Below are 12,831 nucleotides of genomic sequence, written 5' to 3'. Positions count from 1 at the left end.
GGCTTTGTGGCTAAATCCCTGGTGCTTGAAACTGCCAACTGATGAATGTTTTAAACAGACTGACAGTATCAATGCTCATGTATCATGTTAGGGTCAGATTGTGCCCAGGTGCTATATAGGTACATAAGAAGAGGATGGGGGAAGATGTCTAATCAAGCCTAGATCCTACCAAGTTTGCAGGGCATGATCAGAGTCCTTGCACTTCCCCTAGCTGCTTTTCTTAAACTATGATTCTTCTTAGAAATATTCAACCCCATTGCACACACGACACTTGGATGCCTTGGTTACATTTCCCTGTCAGGTACCCACATCTCAGACCAGACTTTCAGGTGGTGTCAATAGCAGCTCCATTGATTTCAAGAGAACTATGCCGATTTATACCAACTGAAGATAGTGGCCTAATGACCAAAAAGCAGCTGTGCTCTGAATTCACTTTATACATCCATGTTTTATTGGTTAAAATCAAGGTAAACTATCAGTTTTACAACCCCAGTTTCTTTAGCAGCAGCAGCGAGTGTCAAGGAGGGGCCAGCCAAGACAAGCTGTTGGCAGTTGACCTTTAATGAAGAATTCACGATCCTGGCTCTCCCAGGAATTGTGCGCGCATTGGTTGAAAATAAATTAAATGAGTACACACAGAAAATACTATACTTTTTTTAAAAATGGAGTTTACATACAGCTTTTTAAAAAATTAACCATATGGTTTGTTAAAAATAAACAAAAGACACTAACACACTCCAGAGTTATACAGACAGCTAGTAAACCTATATGCACAGTTCAAATACGGTGAAGGTTTTCAAGCTTCAGCCATAAGCGTCAACAAGCACCCAAAGTACAGGAGGATACCCTGCTGCGCATTCTCCCTCACACATCACAGCTTGTTCACAGTAATTGTACTGTTTCGTACGCAGGGTCGATGCTCAGACAAATCATGCGATAACTAGGCTGGAAAAGTAGCATGGTCAAAAAGAAAGGGGCGTCACTTAACCTTTGACCTAGCTGGACTAAATACATTAAGGTCCATCACTATGATTTATAAACATTCTAACACCTTCTGCCCCATCCATACTGGATCATCTTAGAAACTGGCTCAGTTGGAATAACTTTTAAACATGGTTCCCAAATTTGTTTACACTAAGTCTTTAACCAGGACTATAGGAGACAGAGTTTGGGTCATAGAATTTCCAGTGGAATTATCAAGTACCACTACAATGAAGGCAAGGCCCTTAGGAACTACAGGGGTGCCAGTGGAGGTCCAAGACCACTAAATAAAAATAGTACAAGCGAAGTGTAACTAGGGAGATGCAGGGCACCCCTGTAAACACCATGGATTCTGATTTTTCAAAAGCATGAAGCACTGCCCCATTTATGTCAATGGGAGTTGCAGGTGCTCAACATCACTAAAATCAGGCCCCACCCTTATAGTACCTTTGCAGCTATCATCACTTCCACATTATTGCCCTGCAGAGAGAGGGCAGACTTATCTTGCATTAATGCAAAGTACACACTCCCCCTGCAGAGCAGGAGCCTGGAGGCAACTGAGACTAACTTCCATTGTCCAGCGCCAAGGCGGAAATCTCTTGGCTTCAACAGACAAAGTGAATGAGACTGCTGTATTTGAGCCATGAGACTTACCATCAAGGCTCACACAGGGGAATGCGGGATCAACTGGGCCCATGATGGCTGCACTCCTCAGCACTGAGATGACTGCAGGGGAGCTCTCCCCGAGACAGGCCTCTCTACAGTTACAGACAGTGTCATCAGAACATAATCTTGGACAAACAGCATAAAATTGCAGAATACATAGTAGCAAGCAAGCACTGATCCCAATGCTACAGATGGATAGCTTGAGACTGGTAGACACAAACAGGCCGAAGCTCTGGGTTAGCAATGCCCCTGATTTATTTGTAATATGTTTTCTTTATAGAATTTTGATTTTCAGCCATTTTGAGGCTGTCCAGAGCTCCTCCCCACTGACTGGAGCCAGTCAGCTGGCTAAGGAATATTCAATTAGCTGAAATCGCTTCCCTACCACTCAAGTCTATCAACCAGATCACTAAGACTGGAGTAAACTGCAGAGAAAGTTCACTGAACTCCTCACCCTTTTGGAGAAAACAGGACAGTGCAGTGAGACACCTGTTAGGTTTGTGCTCCTCACCATCAATTAACTCCCAGTATCCTGGCTGCTCTTAGGTCCTGCAGAGAGCAGATTTAATTGATTCAGAACTGCAGCATCCAAATTAAAGGAGCCGAGTTGAAGTGGCTTAAGACAGTGACCCTTGGGCTAACAAAGCACAGCCAGAACCAGGGCTGCTAAACCAGTGCACTTATGAAAGAGTGGTTTTACTGGCCACCAGTCATCTGCACTTCTAGGAGTTGTTATTCAGTCCATCCCAACAGTGTAGGAGCCCATAGCTGGAGCCATGATCTGTTGATAATTACATGGCACTGAGACCTGCGAAAGATTCACACTGAATGTGGAAGACAGACTGTTTCTAAAGCCTTCCTCACAAGCAAGACATTGAGACTACGAGTGAGGTAGGATTTGCCCAGTGTCACTCAAATGGTGAGCAGCTCCATCTAGTGTTGAGCCTCAGAAAAAAACAAGGGCACACAAACTAGGAGGAGGCTAGTCACACTAGGAAAGTAACATCAATATGGAGAAAGTCAGATGTGGGAAAAAAAAGTGATCAAGGTAAGCAGCTGTCAAGAATTAAGGCTGCAACATTCAAACATACTCCACTCCCTCATACCGTGTTCTTCAAATCATTGGAGCATTGTTACTTTCCAGCGTGATGCACTCACAGCATCGCTCTTCCACATAGAAAGCTTTTTTTGAGAGGGTCAGAAAGACTAGGGAACATCAGGATACCAGGAGATTAACCTAAGCAACACAACTATGTCAGTCATTCCTTTACTTGGCATCCTCATGCCAATTCAAGGTTAGTTTTATTATTTGCAGCAAACTGATCAAACCTTACTTTGGCAGTGTACAGTCAAGAGGTGCAGCAGAGGTTAGTGGGCTTAGTACTTTTCAGTTCATTAATGAAATAATTTGGGGAATGTCTAGCGCTCCGCAAGTCTCATTTTGTGGATAGATCTTGGCACAGACCATAATTTGCAACCCTCTCAGATTAACCCTATCCTTAGATCTGTTAGAAAGAAGGAAGGGAGGGGGGAGAACTACTTCCAAATGCACCTAATTAGATCTCTCCCCTAAACCCTTTTCTTCACACCCAAAGACTCCATCTGTTGTTCAGCTAGAAAGTCTGTGACTCCTACAGCCAGTGACCCCACCCATTGTCCTTTCTGTCAGCATACCTCAGCATGCCCAAGAGTCATTTGCACTTGTTCTGTTTAAACACTCAGTCCTTGGGTACAATCCCCAGGTGATTCCTAACAACATGAAGATCCTGATTTGGAACTGCTGTGCAGATCAATGGTGTGCCCCAACATGCAATGCTCCAGCTGCTCCTCCACAGCCAGTACCTGCCGCACAGCCTCCTCAAAGGCCACTGCCACATTGGTGTCATCCTTGGCACTGGTTTCCAGGTAAGGGTAATTCCCATTTTCCAAACACCATGCTTGGGCCTCTTCAGTGGTCACCTGCCTCTCAAGTTTGTCTATCTTGTTGCCCAGGACCACAAATGGGAAGTGGCCAGGGTCCTTCACGTCTGCATAATAGACAAACTCCTTCTGCCAGTTGCCCAGGTTCTCGAAGCTCTGACGGTCATCTACACTAAAGGTCAGCAGGCAGCAGTCTGCTCCTCTGTAAAAGGGGGTTCGCAGGCTCTTGAAACGCTCCTGCCCTGCTGTGTCCCAAATCTGGAGGGTCACAAAACGTCCATCCACTTCCAAATCGCGGTTTAAGAACTCCACTCCTATGGTGTGGAAAGCCTGCGAGTCAAACTTGTTGGTGACATAACGGTTCATGAGGGAACTTTTCCCAACTCCACCGTCCCCCAGGAGAATGACCTTTAAGAGCAGGGACTTTCCAGTCATTGCAGCAGCACAGGAGGGGTGCAGGAGTAAGACAACCTACAGATTTAAAGAACAGAACAGAACAGCTGCTTGAATAAAGTTCAGTTGATCCAGCAATTAATTTCTCTGCACAGGAACAAAAATTCCAAGTAATAAGCTGAGTTACAGAAGTGTATGACTGACTGAACAGCTACTTGTCCCTATAACCAGAATCACCGGACCTGAAAAAGAAAAGAATTTCTGTCTCTAAGGCCTGGTCTACACTAGAAAATTAAGTCAGCTTAGCTGTGTCGCTCAGGGGTGTGAAAAATCCAGACTGGTTAAGCCAACTTAACCCCAAGTGTAAATGTTCTTCCATCTACCTAGCTACCATCTTTCAGGGAGGTGGATTACCTACATCAATGGGAAAACCCCTCCTGTTAATGTAGTTAGCATCTACACTGAAGCACTCAGCCATGCAACTGTATTGCTGAAGCATTTCAAATGTAGACAAGCCCTAAGACATACCTCAACTGTCCCATCCTCAGGAATGGTCCTGTTTCATTTCAGAAATAAAAAAACATGTGATGGAGGGTACAGAAAGTTATTTACATGAAAAGAAGGAATCACACAGCATTTTAAGTTCTGTGCCCCTCACTGTAGGTCTTTGTCACACATTGCATCTGGGTAGTTTAAGAAATACACCCCAAGAGGAAAGGACAGACTACTGATTTTACAGGAGTACAGCACAGCACCATGAAGAAGATCCAACCACCTCCAACTTTTGCAGTCAGTTGAGCTTTAGGCATATCAAAAACAAAGGCAAGCGGTGCAAGGAGAAAGTTGCAAAGTTGATTCACACAGTGCCCACACCACAAATGGATGAGGATTTTTCATCTACCTTTCTCTCTGACAGGATGGATCTGCGATTCAGACCATTTCCCCAAAAGTTTTAAGAGATACTTGGCATTTTTTATAAGATTTCACAATCTATTGTGATCTTGCTCCGGGTCCCCTTAATTTAGGGTATTTCAGAAAAATTGAAGTGTGGTGCTCCAACTTTTAGGGTTTGGCAGGGGAAAAAAACTGAATAAAGTACGCCTCTGTCACCTCCTCATCTTTGTCACTAGGTATTCTATTTCCATGATTCAACCATTAGCGCAGCAGTTTCAGGTAGGCTGAATTTCATGTCTCTGACTCAAACCGTTTGGCAGTTTAAGGCCAAAAAGAGCTGATGTTAGTATAAGAGGAGTTAGCTTATCTAAAGCACTCTAGGGAAACTGACTGATTCACATTACGCACTAAGATTGTGTGCTTTCTTTCTGGGGAGTTCCCTATAGGGCTCTGAAGGTGTTTCTCAATCACAGAGCCCCTGTTTTTGTGCTGTTTTCTGTTTGCAATGCTTTTTTTCTGCCAACAAGACTCGCATGCAGAGCTTGGTACTTTGCCAACTGAGCTTGAGTAGTGTTTTTACTCTACTTCCTTTTTTAAGGCTGTTTTTAAAACAGTTATACAGAACTCTTGATATGATCAACTTTAAGAGTAGGTTCTTCAGAGAAGGGACTTCCTTTATGTTTTTGCAACACCTAATACACTGAAACAATTCTATTCGACTCACATGAAAATTGCCTATTAAAAATTGCCTATTAAATGATATGCTGTGGCCTTGTGTAAAGTGGCCTGGTGAGGCTCAGCCTAGTTCCTAATGAACAGGTGTCCACGTGCAAGAACCACCAGCACAACAGGTTCACATGTTTGCATCTTCTGCAGAAAGGCCAAGGACTGAACTGTCCTCTCTTCCCTAGAGATGTTCTACAAATCAGTGTTGAGACAACAGAGGAGCGAGGGAGGTCTATACTGCTGCTGTCTAATGTACCTTTTCTAGTGATAAAGGACTTCAGTCTCCAGGATTGTCAAGCTGTCACCTTTCGTGATCATTACATTCACTAAAAAACAAAGAACAGTTAATGAGTTATCCACAGCTACACTCAGTCTGCTGCATCTGCATTCAGTTGTAATTCTGAATCGGAGCATAGGACAATAACAGAGTTTTCTTCATTTCTGACCTGGACACTAGTTTCTTCACCATCATAATGGAAAAGGGTAAAGCTAAGGAGAGCTGGCAGAAGGCCAAAGGCAAATGAGCAACAGGTTCTGCAGTAACCCTGTCCCAAACACACTTCCCGCAGGATAGATAGAGCTGGGAAGTCAATAAATAAGGATTTGCCTGGACAATCCACCCACACACCCCAAAATACGATCAAGGGCTTGAAAATGTACCCAAAACCTACTAGCCAAAGGACTAAGCCTGTTAGCATAAGGCAGATAAGAAAACTGAGGGCCCTTCACCATGAGGACCATGGGAATGCTCTGCTAAAAGTTGAGCTCCCTGCTAGCCTCAGCTCCTAGAATTCCTGCCAAGAGTCCCTGGATTCTGCTTGGGGTCCTTATTGTTCATATCAGCCTCTGGCAAGTAAACGGCAGATTAATTTAGGACCAGCACTCCCACCCTCTTCTGGGTACTTAGAGGGAGAAATAGCTCATTCCCTCCTGACCCCAGAAGCTCCTGACTTATCATTTAGGAAGGAGAAGGCCTCCACTTCTCTCTGCACTCCAGCAGCCTCTTTTTTATGTTGTTGGTTCTTTGTTTATTTGGTTGGTAGATTTTGACTTTCTGCCCCAAGAGAAGTTACTCTGCTGTACAGCAAAAACAAGCAGCTCTTCTACATACCAACTGAATGAAACTGAGATTTACCCCAGTTTCTCAGCTGCAGGCAAAGTGAAACTGACCAATGTCTTGTTCATTTCACTTCACTGCTACTCAGCAAAGTCCTAAGAGTACTGAGCAACCTGTCTGCCTAGTTAGGACAACAGCACTGCATGAGTTACTTCTGGAAGGTTACCTTTGCAACCAATGTACCTCCAAAGCAGATTTTTTTTAATGAAAGCTTAAATTCTGAAAAAAAAAAAAAACCAAACCCAAAAACACAGCACAGCTCCCCTATGCCAGATGACCAAGGAAAGCTTCCCACTCACCACTGACAGCTGAAACCCTCCAATCCTCCTCTCTAAATCCCTTGTCGAAAGCGCCTTGACTTCAAGAGCACTTTACCCAGTTCTGCACATGTTGCTGCAAACCCCTCTGGTGAAACAAACAGTCAGACCTTATATTAATATCCTATCTATAAATGACTTACAGAGGATTAACAAGTGACTGATGGGTGTTTTAATAAATAGTTGGTCAATTGGTATAGATTGCTATAGAGTCCAACAGGTAAATAGGCTGCTTATAAACATGACTTACAGCTATGACCCCTACTGATATGCTTATAACCATCTATAACAAATACAACTCATGTCTGTAACATGCTTGTAAACAATATTAATAATTTAACCCTTTATAAACTATCAACGGAATCTTAATATCATATGTGACTGAACGTGCAATGGATGACGCTCTGAAAGAAAAGAGTAAGTTTCCTTAATGCAGGTCACTAGCACCGGTCTATAACTAAGGCATAAGTATGGTACAGCAGAAGGTCTGTGTTTAGGCTACATCTAATTTAGTAAGTCTCTCCCTAGATCCATAAGCCTTGCTCTATCCCCTGCAGCTTCAGAAGAAAGCAAAAAAGGCTTTGTAATGAATGTGTCCAGATTTCTATCACTGGAAGCGGGAGATGAGAATTAATGCTCAGACCTCAGCATCCCTCACTGCAAGCACCTGGGTTACACTCCAACATGGGAGACTCAATTCTCCCCCTCTCCCTGCCCCCCGTAACATCACCATGACCACCTCGACACACAGGACAGAAGCATTGCCGCAGTTCTGGAGCTAAAGGGCCTATGGATGGGGGTCATTCCCCGCCTGCCCAAGCAACAAGCACAGTGCCAGGACCTGCCCGGGGACAGTGAGATCGATTCCCACAGGTCCCAGGATTAAGAGGGTGGGGTGGGGGGCAAAGCATGGTGATCCTCAGGGGGGCCAGGCAGGGAAGTGAGGGGGGTGCCCAGAGGGTAATGAGCCCCAGGGGTGGGGGTAGTGTGGGGGGATGCCTAAGGGGTGCTGGACCCCAGGAGGACAGGGTGGAGGATGCCCAGGGTAATGAGCCCCAGATGTGGGGGCACCAGGGGGGCAAGGTGAGGGACACCCAGGGGTATTGTGCTGAGTGGGGGTGCTGGGAGCGGCCTGGCAGGTGCTGTATTGGGGAGAGTTGTTCCAGTGGGTGCTGAGCCCGGGAGGGGCCGGGGGTGGAGGGAGAGAGGCTGGGGGCTGCTATACCAGGTAGGAAGCCCAGTGCTGGGAAGCTGAGTCATGGGAGTCAGGCTGTGGACTAGGGAGGGCAGGCCCCAGGCGGGGAGCAGAGCGGGGGAGGTGCAAGGGGTGTTGGGCTAGGTGGGTCTGGGCCACTAGGGAAGGGGCTGAGGGGGGGGAAAGGGGGCTGGGTCAGTTGGGCCTTGCTGTGGGAGGTGGGGGGCCCAAGGGTGCTCAGCTGGGGGCAGAAGATTCTGAGGAGGTGGGGGGCCCAAGGGTGCTCAGCTGGGGGCAGAAGATTCTGAGGAGGTGGCTTGGTGGGAAGCAGGGCAAAGGGCTTGGGGAGTGCTAGGCCCTAGGGGGCTGGGGAGGTAGGTCAGTAGGGGGCCCCCAGGCTGCTGGGCCAGGGGGATGCTGGGCCCAAGGAGGGGAGGGGGGCTGGGTTTGTGGGACTCATGGGGTTGCCAGGCTGGGTGGGAGAACCATGGCAGGGGGCACTGACAGGGGATCTGGGATGCTGTGCTGGGTGAAGGGGGGAGCTTGGGGAGGTGGGTTGGTGGGGGTGGGGTCGGTGCAGAGGACGGGCTGTGAGGGCCCCGGCAAGGTGGGTCAGTGAGGGGGCAGGGCAGGAGGGTCAGTAAGGGGCTCTTGGGACCCCAGGGCGGGTGCCAGGAGGGGGCGGAGGACTCTGAAGGGCAGGGCGGGAGGGTTGGTGAGGTATCGGTGCAAGCCCTGGGGGACGGGGGGGTGGGTGAGGGGGTCGGTGGGAGCCCTGGGGGATAGAGAGCTCTGGGGGGCGGGGGGGGGCGGTGAGGGGTCAGTGGGAGCCCTGGGGGGCAGAGGGCTCTGGGGGGCAGGGCAGTGGGAGCCCTGAGGGGGGCAAAGCAGGGGGGTGGGTGAGGAGTCGGTGGGAGACCTGGGGGGGGGCAAAGCAGGGGGGTGGCTGAGGGGTCGGTGGGAGCCCTGGGGGGCAGAGGGCTTTGGGGGGCAGGGCAGTGGGAGCCCTGAGGGGGGCAAAGCAGGGGGGTAGGTGAGGTCGGTGGGAGCCCTGGGGGGGGGCAAAGCAGGGGGGTGGGTGAGGGGTCGGTGGGAGCCCTGGGGGGCAGAGGGCTCTGGGGGGCAGGGCAGTGGGAGCCCTGAGGGGGGCAAAGCAGGGGGGTAGGTGAGGTCGGTGGGAGCCCTGGGGGGGGCAAAGCAGGGGGGTGGGTGAGGGGTCGGTGGGAGCCCTGGTGGGCAGAGGGCTCTGGGGGCAGGGCAGTGGGAGCCCTGGGGGGGCAGAGCTGGGGGGGTGGGTGAGGGGTCAGTGGGAGCCTAGTGGGGCAGGGCTGGGGGGGGTCGGTGGGAGCCCGGGGGGGGGCAGGATGGTGGGAGCCCTTGGGGGGGCAGGGCGAGGGGGTGGGTGAGGGGTCGGTGGGAGCCCTTGGGGGGGACAGGGCTCTGGGGGGCAGTGCAGTGGGAACCCTGGGGGGGGGGGTGAGGGGGTCGGTGGGAGCCCTGGAGGGCAGAGGGCTCTGAGGGGCAGGGCAGTGGGAGCCCTGGGGGGGCAGGGCGGGGGGGTAGGTGAGGGGGTCGGTGGGAGCCCTGGGGGGTCGGTGAGGGGCGCTGGGGACCCCGGGGGCAGAGCCAGGCGCTGGTGGTGGGGGCCGGGGGTTGGTGAGGGAGGGCGGTCGGTGCCCCCCGGCACCCATCCCCGGGCCACCCCTTACCGCAGAGGAGCCGCCGCCGCCGCCTCCTACCTGAGCCGGGGAAGGGGAAGGGCAGCCGCCGGCCGCCCCGCTGCGTACCCCGCCCTGCCCGCCACCGCGCATGCGCCCGCCCGCCGGGCACAGACAGGTTTGCCCCCTCTCGGGCACGCGCCGCGCGCACCGCCAGCCGTGGGCACTGTGTGGGGGCGGGGTTAGGCGCTACCTGTCCCCTTCGACCCCGCCCCTCCCAGCCCCTCACCCTGCCGCGCCCTGCTTTCCCCTCCCCCTCCTCACCCGACCGAAGGGCAAACGGGGCACCGCGTGGGGCTAGGCCAACCCCCACCCCAACCATCGCTGTGCCCAAGACTGCCTGCCCCCCGCCCAGGGCTGGCATCGCCATTCCTCCCTCCACACGCTGCTCTGCACCCCAGGGCTTTGGCAAAGTGAGCGTTTGTCCTTTTCGCTCTTGCCAGCTCATCAAGTTGGCGAGAGCAAACGGGACAAATGCCCACTTTGCCAAAAAAGTCGGGGTGGTGGATTTTTTAAAAAGGCTCCTGGCAATTGCAGGCTGGTAAGCTTAACTTGAGTACCAGGCAAATTGGTTGAAACCATAGTAACAGAATTGTCAAAACAGGTGTCATGTTATGGACTTGAACTGGGACCATACTGGGACCAGTAAGGAGAGTGGTCACTTTGGATGGGCTATTACCAGCAGGAGAGTGAGTTTGTGGGGGGGGGGGGCGGAGGGTGGGAAAACCTGGATTTGTGCTGGAAATGGCCCAACTTGATGATCACTTTAGATAAGCTATTACCAGCAGGAGAGGGGGTTTGTGGGGGGGGGAAGGGGGAAGAAAACCTGGATTTGTGCTGGAAATGGCCCAACTTGATTATCATACACATTGGAAGGAGAGTGATCACTTTAGATAAAAAGAAAAGGAGTACTTGTGGCATCTTAGAGACTAACCAATTTATTTGAGCATGAGCTTTCGTGAGCTACAGCTCAACTTCATCGGATGCATACCGTGGAAACTGCAGAAGACATTATATACACACAAAGAGAAAAGGAGTACTTGTGGCACCTTAGAGACTAACCAGTTTATTTGAGCATGAGCTTTCGTGAGCTACAGCTCACTTCATCAGATACATACCGTGGAAACTGCAGCAGACTTTATATATACACAGAGAATATGAAACAATACCTCCTCCCACCCCACTGTCCTGCTGGTAAGCAGGACAGTGGGGTGGGAGGAGGTATTGTTTCATATTCTCTGTGTATATATAAAGTCTGCTGCAGTTTCCACGGTATGTATCTGATGAAGTGAGCTGTAGCTCACGAAAGCTCATGCTCAAATAAACTGGTTAGTCTCTAAGGTGCCACAAGTACTCCTTTTCTTTTTGCGAATACAGACTAACACGGCTGTTACTCTGAAACCTGTCTATATACACACAGAGACCATGAAACAATACCTCCTCCCACCCCACTCTCCTGCTGGTAATAGCTTATCTAAAGTGATCATCAAGTTGGGCCATTTCCAGCACAAATCCAGGTTTTCCCACCCTCCGCCCCCCCACACACAAACTCACTCTCCTGCTGGTAATAGCCCATCCAAAGTGACCATTCTCTTCACAATGTGCATGATAATCAAGGTGGGCCATTTCCTGCACAAATCCAGGTTCTCTCACTCCCTCACCCCCCTCCAAAAACCACACACACAAACTCACTCTCCTGCTGGTAATAGCTTATCCAAAGTGACCACTCTCCCTACAATGTGCATGATAATCAAGGTGGGCCATTTCCGGCACAAATCCAGGTTTTCTCACCCCCCCACCCCACCCCCATACACACACAAACTCACTCTCCTGCTGGTAATAGCTTATCTAAAGTGATCATCAAGTTGGGCCATTTACAGCGCTGGATTTGTGCAGGAAATGGCCCACCTTGATTATCATACACATTGTGAAGAGAGTGGTCACTTTGGATGGGCTATTACCAGCAGGAGAGTGCGTTTGTGTGTGGGGGGGGGGGGTGGAGGGCGGAGGGTGAGAAAACCTGGATTTGTGCTGGAAATGGCCCAACTTGATGATCACTTTAGATAAGCTATTACCAGCAGGACAGTGGGGTGGGCGGAGGTATTGTTTCATGGTCTCTGTGTGTATATAATGTCTTCTGCAGTTTCCATGGTATGCATCCGATGAAGTGAGCTGTAGCTCACGAAAGCTCATGCTCAAATAAATTGGTTAGTCTCTAAGGTGCCACAAGTACTCCTTTTCTTTTTGCAAATACAGACTAACACGGCTGTTACTCTGAAACCTGTCACTTTAGATAAGCTATTAGCAGCAGGAGAGTGGGGTGGGAGGAGGTATTTTTTCATGCTTTGTGTGTATATAAAAATACAGTATTTCAGAAATACTCTGAAACCTGGGACCATACAGAACATGGTTGCAATCAAGGCCCTGTAGTGGCACCAAATCTTGTATAGAGGGGGTCAAATAAGGTGTCTAAGACAAGGTTATGCTTTGCTGGTTATGATTATGCGATCTGTATGCATTTATAATTTTTGTATTTAAAGTTATAAGTATTGGCTCTATACTGTCTGTATTTCAAACTTGTGCTATGCTTCTGGGTGACACCCCAAAGAGGTTGGTGTCAGCTCTGCCTAGCTTGCTTGATGGCCCATTAAGGACCATCAGCTATATAATTGACCCATTGAGAGAAGGCAGACAGGCCTTGGGACTCAGCAAGGTATGCAGGGACATGCCTGTGGGCAGAACTCTGAGGTGTTTCCAGGCCATGTGATGGACAGCTTGTCTTTGGGACAAAGAAAGAAAGACCACATGGCAAGAGACTATAAAAAGCTGCTGCAGCTTCTCCATCTTGTCTTCAACCTTGCTTCTTACCTCTGGAGGAACTTTGCTACACTGAAGCTTTGAACC

At 49.7% G+C, this 12,831-nt stretch overlaps 1 protein-coding gene across 1 annotated transcript; it reads right to left on the bottom strand.

Moving 5' to 3' along the window:
- Nucleotides 1–452: 452 nt before the first annotated feature.
- RAB9B (RAB9B, member RAS oncogene family) lies at nucleotides 453–9,953 on the bottom strand. Its single transcript, XM_077827104.1, has 3 exons — nucleotides 9,919–9,953; nucleotides 5,837–5,906; nucleotides 453–4,038 (listed from the first exon to the last, which is right to left on the bottom strand). The coding sequence occupies exon 3, from the start codon at nucleotides 4,000–4,002 to the stop codon at nucleotides 3,397–3,399; it is 606 nt and encodes a 201-aa protein (XP_077683230.1). The 5' UTR covers nucleotides 4,003–4,038; nucleotides 5,837–5,906; nucleotides 9,919–9,953; the 3' UTR covers nucleotides 453–3,396.
- Between the last annotated feature and the right edge of the window lie 2,878 nt (nucleotides 9,954–12,831).

Source organism: Eretmochelys imbricata, chromosome 9 (assembly GCF_965152235.1).
Source record: "Eretmochelys imbricata isolate rEreImb1 chromosome 9, rEreImb1.hap1, whole genome shotgun sequence".
Taxonomy (NCBI): Eukaryota; Metazoa; Chordata; order Testudines; family Cheloniidae; genus Eretmochelys; species Eretmochelys imbricata.
The sequence above is the reverse complement of the archived record's forward strand: the minus strand, read 5'-3'. Positions and strand labels throughout refer to the sequence as shown.

Excerpts from the sequence above, each read along its gene's own strand:
- RAB9B (XM_077827104.1), bottom strand. The coding sequence starts at position 4,002 with ATGACTGGAAAGTCCCTGCTCTTAAAGGTCATTCTCCTGGGGGACGGT.